General features: G+C 42.3%; 1 protein-coding gene across 7 annotated transcripts in view; it reads left to right on the forward strand.

Moving 5' to 3' along the window:
* The first annotated feature begins 4,652 nt into the window (after nt 1-4,652).
* Nucleotides 4,653-8,868, forward strand: part of LOC124018071 (condensin complex subunit 3-like) — an 80,617-nt gene continuing 76,401 nt past the window's right edge. For 5 of the 7 annotated variants that reach the window (XR_006835561.1, XR_006835565.1, XR_006835566.1 and 2 more), the window contains exons 1-4: nt 4,653-4,731; nt 5,515-5,632; nt 6,317-6,538; nt 8,744-8,868. The exon at nt 8,744-8,868 is cut by the window's right edge and continues 104 nt beyond it. Coding sequence is in view for 1 of the 7 variants with exons in the window: in XM_046333329.1 (XP_046189285.1) it covers nt 5,525-5,632; nt 6,317-6,538; nt 8,744-8,868 (455 nt within the window). In the remaining 6 variants the exon portion in view is untranslated. Of the gene's footprint in view, nt 4,806-4,905; nt 4,996-5,514; nt 5,633-6,316; nt 6,539-8,743 lie in introns of those variants that run through there. The other 2 variants (XR_006835563.1, XR_006835564.1) reach the window with 2 other exon arrangements.

Genomic DNA, 8,868 nt, shown 5'->3' on the forward strand with positions numbered 1-8,868 from the left:
CATTCTATCCTGTATCACATTCTATCCTGTATCACATTCTATCCTAGACCACATTCTATCCTGTATCACATTCTATCCTGTATCACATTCTATTCTGTATCACATTCTATCCTGTATCACATTCTATTCTGTATCACATTCTATCCTGTATCACATTCTATCCTGTATCACATTCTATTCTGTATCACATTCTATCCTGTATCACATTCTATTCTGTATCACATTCTATCCTAGATCACATTCTATCCTAGATCACATTCTATCCTAGACCACATTCTATCCTGTATCACATTCTATCCTGTATCACATTCTATCCTAGACCACATTCTATCCTGTATCACATTCTATCCTGTATCACATTCTATTCTGTATCACATTCTATCCTGTATCACATTCTATTCTGTATCACATTCTATCCTGTATCACATTCTATCCTGTATCACATTCTATCCTGTATCACATTCTATCCTGTATCACATTCTATCCTGTATCACATTCTATCCTATATCACATTCTATCCTATATCACATTCTATCCTGTATCACATTCTATCCTGTATCACATTCTATCATGTATCACATTCTATCCTGTATCACATTCTATCCTGTATCACATTCTATCCTAGATCACATTCTATTCTGTATCACATTCTATCCTAGATCACATTCTATCCTGTATCACATTCTATCCTAGACCACATTCTATCCTGTATCACATTCTATCCTAGATCACATTCTATCCTGTATCACATTCTATCCTGTATCACATTCTATCCTGTATCACATTCTATCCTATATCACATTCTATCCTGTATCACATTCTATCCTGTATCACATTCTATTCTGTATCACATTCTATCCTGTATCACATTCTATCCTGTATCACATTCTATTCTGTATCACATTCTATCCTGTATCACATTCTATCCTGTATCACATTCTATCCTGTATCACATTCTATCCTGTATCACATTCTATCCTGTATCACATTCTATCCTATATCACATTCTATCCTATATCACATTCTATCCTGTATCACATTCTATCCTGTATCACATTCTATCCTGTATCACATTCTATCCTGTATCACATTCTATCCTGTATCACATTCTATCCTAGATCACATTCTATTCTGTATCACATTCTATCCTAGATCACATTCTATCCTGTATCACATTCTATCCTAGACCACATTCTATCCTGTATCACATTCTATCCTGTATCACATTCTATCCTAGATCACATTCTATCCTAGATCACATTCTATCCTAGATCACATTCTATCCTAGACCACATTCTATCCTGTATCACATTCTATCCTGTATCACATTCTATCCTGTATCACATTCTATCCTGTATCACATTCTATTCTGTATCACATTCTATTCCGTATCACATTCTATCCTGTATCACATTCTATCCTGTATCACATTCTATCCTATATCACATTCTATCCTGTATCACATTCTATCCTATATCACATTCTATCCTGTATCACATTCTATCCTGTAAAATGAAAATACATTTAACGAGGCACCTCAATGACAGGCCTGACGACTCTGGGCCAAATGTGCGCCTATGGGACTCCCAATCACGGGCCGGTGGTGATACAGCCTGGATTCGAACCAGGGTGTCTGTAGTGACTCCTCTAGCACTGAGATGCAGTGCCTTTAGACCTCTGTGATACAGCCTGGATTCGAACCAGGGTCTGTAGTTTAGACCTCTGCGATACAGCCTGGATTCGAACCAGGTTCTGTAGTTTAGACCTCTGCGATACAGCCTGGATTCGAACCAGGTTCTGTAGTTTAGACCTCTGCGATACAGCCTGGATTCGAACCAGGCTCTGTAGTTTAGACCTCTGCGATACAGCCTGGATTCAAACCAGGCTCTGTCGTTTAGACCTCTGCGATACAGCCTGGATTCGAACCAGGCTCTGTAGTTTAGACCTCTGTGATACAGCCTGGATTCGAACCAGGCTCTGTAGTTTAAACCTCTGCGATACAGCCTGGATTCGAACCAGGCTCTGTCGTTTAGACCTCTGCGATACAGCCTGGATTCGAACCAGGCTCTGTAGTTTAGACCTCTGTGATACAGCCTGGATTCGAACCAGGGTCTGTAGTGATACAAGCTGCTGTATAGCCATTACTATTCTATCACTCTTTACATCCTGTAGTTCCCGCTGCTGACCTCAATAACAGGAATACAGCGGTTTGGTGAGCAGAGACAGAGTGGAGCCTCGTGCCCTTCCCACGCGTGTGTTCTGTTCTGACCTCCATTCCTTACCCTACAGCTGCCAGCGCGCCAACAGCTGCGGCCTTCACAGCCCGGGAAACAGCAGACAGGCAGACAGACGGCATGCAGATAGAGACACACTGAAAGTATTCAGACCCCTTGACCTTTATCCACATTTTGTAACTTTACAGCCTTTATTCTAAAATGGATTTAATTGTTTTTTAAATCCCCCTCCTCAATCTTCACACAATATCCCATAATGACAAAACAAAAACAGTTTTTTTATAAACTTTAGCAAGTCTATAAAATAAATAACACATTTACGCTTACTCAAAATAGACAAATAAGTACATTTCACATTTCAGAAAATATTTTATTTATGGCAGTCTCAGCTCATGTCATGCAGGCAGATAAATGTCCATTGTGAGGGGCAGGGCGATGGAGGCCCAGGCGGATAAATGTCCATTGTGAGGGGCAGGGCGATGGAGGCCCAGGTGGATAAAAGTCCATTGTGAGGGGCAGGGTGATGGAGGCCCAGGCAGATAAATGCCCTTATTGAGGGGCAGGGTGATGGAGGCCCAGGCGGATAAATGTCCATTGTGAGGGGCAGGGTGATGGAGGCCCAGGCGGATAAATGTAAATTGTGAGGGGCAGGGCGATGGAGGCCCAGGCGGATAAATGTCCATTGTGAGGGGCAGGGAGATGGAGGCACAGGTGGATAAATGTCCATTGTGAGGGGCAGGGCGATGGAGGCCCAGGTGGATAAAAGTCCATTGTGAGGGGCAGGGTGATGGAGGCCCAGGCAGATAAATGCCCATTGTGAGGGGCAGGGTGATGGAGGCCCAGGCGGATAAATGTCCATTGTGAGGGGTAGGGTGATGGATGGGGCAGGCAGATAAATGCCCATTGTGAGGGGCAGGGCGATGGAGGCCCAGGCAGATAAATGTCCATTGTGAGGGGCAGGTTGATGGAGGCCCAGGTGGATACATGTCCATTGGCGGTGAAGGGGGTTATATTTGCAATTCTCTGAGGGCCTAGAGTGTAGGATCTGTTAGGGCCAAAGTAGTGGGAAGGGGTGGTGGGTTTGTTGGGGATAGTGTTGTGTATTTAGGGTTAGATGGTGGTGCAATTATTTATTTTCCCATTTTGTTGTAAAAAAAAAAATATATATATTATTCTCACTCGGACTTGTGAAAGGTTGGAAAGCCACATGATGGGCAAAAATATTTTTTACAAGGAGCTGGGTAGAGCCTTTTTTTCTTCTATTGTGTTATTGCCTATACGTTTGTTTATCCCATGTGTGACTCTGTGTTGTTGTTTATTCCATGTGTAACTCTGTGTTGTTGTTTACTCCATGTGTAACTCTGTGTTGTTGTTTATTCCATGTGTAACTCTGTGTTGTTGTTTATTCCATGTGTAACTCTGTGTTGTTGTTTACTCCATATGTAACTCTGTGTTGTTGTTTATTCCATGTGTAACTCTGTGTTGTTGTTTATTCCATGTGTAACTCTGTGTTGTTGTTTATTCCATGTGTAACTCTGTGTTGTTGTTTATTCCATGTGTAACTCTGTGTTGTTGTTTATTCCATGTGTAACTCTGTGTTGTTGTTTATTCCATGTGTAACTCTGTGCTGTTGTTTATTCCATGTGTAACTCTGAGTTGTTGTTTATTCCATGTGTAACTCTGCGCTGTTGTTTATTCCATGTGTAACTCTGCGCTGTTGTTTATTCCATGTGTAACTCTGCGCTGTTGTTTATTCCATGTGTAACTCTGTGTTGTTGTTTATTCCATGTGTAACTCTGCGTTGTTGTTTATCCCATGTGTAACTCTGTGTTGTTGTTTATTCCATGTGTAACTCTGTGTTGTTGTTTATTCCATGTGTAACTCTGTGTTGTTGTTTATTCCATGTGTAACTCTGCGTTGTTGTTTATCCCATGTGTAACTCTGCGTTGTTGTTTATTCCATGTGTAACTCTGTGTTGTTGTTTATTCCATGTGTAACTCTGCGTTGTTGTTTATCCCATGTGTAACTCTGTGTTGTTGTTTATTCCATGTGTAACTCTGTGTTGTTGTTTATTCCATGTGTAACTCTGTGCTGTTGTTTACTCCATGTGTAACTCTGTGTTGTTGTTTACTCCATGTGTAACTCTGTGTTGATGTTTACTCCATGTGTAACTCTGTGTTGTTGTTTACTCCATGTGTAACTCTGTGTTGTTGTTTACTCCATGTGTAACTCTGTGTTGTTGTTTACTCCATGTGTAACTCTGTGTTGTTGTTTACTCCATGTGTAACTCTGTGTTGTTGTTTACTCCATGTGTAACTCTGTGTTGTTGTTTGTGTCACACTGCTTTGCTTTATCTTGGTCTGGCCGACCTCGTTAAATTAAGGTGAAATAAAAATAAGAGGAAATGACGTAGTCAACGCAAATATCGCCTCTCGCGAGACTGGCAGTTACATTTGAAAACAGGCGGCAGAAACGACTCGAGTTGTCAATATAGCAAGTAAGAACAAACGGAAATCGCAATTTATTATTTATTTACGAAATAAACTATATTGGTCAATATTAATGCTTTAGGTGAGACATATCATTCCCCGGTTTCCAACCTCTTTGGTACTTCTTGAGACGATGTTTTGTGTGGCTGGAGGGACGAGAAACGTTAGCCGGTTAGCTTCGTTAGCCAGCTAGTTATTTAGCTTTTAAAACAAGTTAATTAATTGGATAATAGAGGACTTTATGTGAGAACTATTCTAGCCGAAGAGCACGGGTGAGATATTCGTCTGGAATAGTGAAATGGTGTTATTTTTAAAGAAAGTTTCGCTAATTAAAACTAGAGTTAGATAACCAACGTCGTTAATACTGTAGCTGCTACGACGTTGGTAACTAAATAGCGTTACTAGGTAACTAAATAGCGTTACTAGGTAACTAAATAACGTTACTAGGTAACTAAATAACGTTACTAGGTAACTAAATAACGTTACTAGGTAACTAAATAACGTTACTAGGTAACTAAATAACGTTACTAGGTAACTAAATAACGTTACTAGGTAACTAAATAACGTTACTAGGTAACTAAATTAACGTCGAATAGCCACAAACAATGCTTGTTGTTGGATGTTAAACCCAATTTCAAACACATACATCGACTGTTTCCCCTCATTGTAGAATACGTTAACTAGGCTTATCGTCATGTTGTTGTTGTTGTGCTAACTAGCCAGCTGGTGTAGTTTTAATGCCTGTGTTTGTTTGAATGAAAAGGTTGTAGCTGTCCATTTTGTTTCTCCAGGAGAGGAAAGATGACTGGAGAAAGTGAGTTGGCGATAAAAGAGGCGTTTCAACGCGCTCAGAAAGGACACAACAACAAGGCTAAACTGGTGGCCAGTCTCAAGAACACATACAACAAGGTACACACGCCGATAAACACACACACATACTGTACAACAAGGTACACACGCCGATAAACACACAAACACACACACATACTGTACAACAAGGTACACACGCCTATAAACACAAAAAAAACACCTGTAAACACACACACATACTGTACAACAAGGTACACACGCCTATAAACACAAAAAAAACACCTGTAAACACACACACATACTGTACAACAAGGTACACACGCCTATAAACACAAAAAAAACACCTGTAAACACACACACATACTGTACAACAAGGTACACACGCCTATAAACACAAAAAAAACACCTGTAAACACACACACTTATACAATCAATCAAATGTATTTATATAGCCATTCTTACATCAGCTGATATCTCAAAGTGCTGTACAGAAACCCAGCCTAAAACCCCAAACAGCAAGCAATGCAGGTGTAGAAGCACGGTGGCTAGGAAATACTCCCTATGTATACACACACACACACATACTGTACAACAAGGTACACACACACATGTTTAAATCACTGTTTCTGTTAATCCTCTTTATTATCAGTAAGAGAAACACCATCCTTACCCAACCTGCTTTCTGCGTGTCTGTCCTGTGTACCTGTCTGTCCCCGTGTGTCTGCCTATCTGTCCTGTGTACCTGTCTGTCCCCGTGTGTCTGCCTGTCTGTCCTGTCTCTAGTTAGAGGACAAGACATTGTTCCACGAGGAGTTTATCCAGTACCTGAAACATGCCATGATCGTGTACAAGAGAGAACCGGCCGTGGAGAACGTTATAGAGTTCGTCTCCAAATTCTCCACCAGCTTCCATACGCCTTCCGCCGAGGGAGGAGAGGAAGAGGAGGAGGATGAAGAAGAGGACGAGAACCCCTTCCTCAGTTACATGTTCAATTTCCTGTTGGAGGTAGGACAACTCTTGAGTCCCGAACTATCTCTTCTGTACTGCATTGCTTTAACCAGGGCCCTATGGTAGTAGACTAGGGCTGTGAACTATCTCTTCTGTACTGCATTGCTTTAACCAGGGCCCTATGGTAGTAGACTAGGGCTGTGATCTATCTCTTCTGTACTGCTTTAACCAGGGCCCTATGGTAGTAGACTAGGGCTGTGATCTATCTCTTCTGTACTGCTTTAACCAGGGCCCTATGGTAGTAGACTAGGGCTGGGAACTATCTCTACTGTACTGCTGTAACCAGGGCCCTATGGTAGTAGACTAGGGCTGTGATCTATCTCTTCTGTACTGCATTGCTTTAACCAGGGCCCTATGGTAGTAGACTAGGGCTGTGATCTATCTCTTCTGTACTGCATTGCTTTAACCAGGGCCCTATGGTAGTAGACTAGGGCTGTGATCTATCTCTACTGTACTGCTATAACCAGGGCCCTATGGTAGTAGACTAGGGCTGTGATCTATCTCTTCTGTACTGCATTGCTTTAACCAGGGCCCTATGGTAGTAGACTAGGGCTGTGATCTATCTCTTCTGTACTGCTTTAACCAGGGCCCTATGGTAGTAGACTAGGGCTGTGATCTATCTCTTCTGTACTGCATTGCTTTAACCAGGGCCCTATGGTAGTAGACTAGGGCTGTGATCTATCTCTACTGTACTGCTATAACCAGGGCCCTATGGTAGTAGACTAGGGCTGTGATCTATCTCTTCTGTACTGCATTGCTTTAACCAGGGCCCTATGGTAGTAGACTAGGGCTGTGATCTATCTCTTCTGTACTGCATTGTTTTAACCAGGGCCCTATGGTAGTAGACTAGGGCTGTGAACTATCTCTTCTGTACTGCATTGCTTTAAGGGCCCTATGGTAGTAGACTAGGGCTGTGAACTATCTCTTCTGTACTGCATTGCTTTAACCAGGGCCCTATGGTAGTAGACTAGGGCTGTGATCTATCTCTACTGTACTGCTTTAACCAGGGCCCTATGGTAGTAGACTAGGGCTGGGAACTATCTCTTCTGTACTGCATTGCTTTAACCAGGGCCCTATGGTAGTAGACTAGGGCTGTGATCTATCTCTTCTGTACTGCATTGCTTTAACCAGGGCCCTATGGTAGTAGACTAGGGCTGTGATCTATCTCTTCTGTACTGCTTTAACCAGGGCCCTATGGTAGTAGACTAGGGCTGTATACCGTATACCCGGGGTGACAGAGGACAGGTTGATATGTAGATGTATTGAGCTAACACCACACAGAGTGATGTGATAATGGTGACAGAGGACAGGTTGATATCTAGATGTATTGAGGTAACACTACACAGAGTGATGTGATAATGGTGACAGAGGACATATTTGTTTTGTGCAGAAAAATGAGTAGAATTTAGAGTTACTTGTTTAACTTAATGAGCTGGGATGTCTGTCCAGGCAAATAGTTTGTCATAAAACCGTTAGCATTTAGCTAGCGTTCACTATGGGGTTTTAGATGTACTCGTTAGCATTGCTAACCTTCAGATTGAACATTAATGTGTTGAGTGACAGTGAACTATCGGTATAGGGCTCAAGACTATATGTTAGTACTTACCCTTTTAGTGGATAGGATGCATGCTGGGACATGTTAGTACTTAGCCTTTTAGTGGATAGGATGCATGCTGGGACATGTTAGTACTTACCCTTTTAGTGGATAGGATGCATGCTGGGACATGTTAGTACTTACCCTTTTAGTGGATAGGATGCATGCTGGGACATGTTAGTACTTACCCTTTTAGTGGATAGGATGCATGCTGGGACATGTTAGTACTTAGCCTTTTAGTGGATAGGATGCATGCTGGGACATGTTAGTACTTACCCTTTTAGTGGATAGGATGCATGCTGGGACATGTTAGTACTTACCCTTTTAGTGGATAGGATGCCTGCTGGGACATGTTAGTACTTACCCTTTTAGTGGATAGGATGCATGCTGGGACACAGACAGCCTGTCACAGTATCTGATGTAAAGCAGGATGTTAAAGGACTGCTGTGGAAACTGTATTAATCGTTGTTGTCTGGTGATACTGGTGTCATGACAACACCACTCTGACTGTACCACTGGACTGATCGGGACATCTACAATGCCAGTAGTCAAGGTATTGATGCTACTTCTCTGCTGCTAACCCAAGTGTCCCCTCCCCTCCCCTTCAGTCCCACAAGGCCAACAGCCACGCGGTGAGGTTCCGTGTGTGTCAGCTGATCAACAAGTTGCTAGGCAACATGGCGGAGAACGCCCAGATCGACGATGACCTGTTTGATGGTATCCACCAGGCCAT

Source organism: Oncorhynchus gorbuscha, unplaced genomic scaffold, assembly GCF_021184085.1.
Source record: "Oncorhynchus gorbuscha isolate QuinsamMale2020 ecotype Even-year unplaced genomic scaffold, OgorEven_v1.0 Un_scaffold_387, whole genome shotgun sequence".
In the NCBI taxonomy this organism is placed as follows: domain Eukaryota; kingdom Metazoa; phylum Chordata; class Actinopteri; order Salmoniformes; family Salmonidae; genus Oncorhynchus; species Oncorhynchus gorbuscha.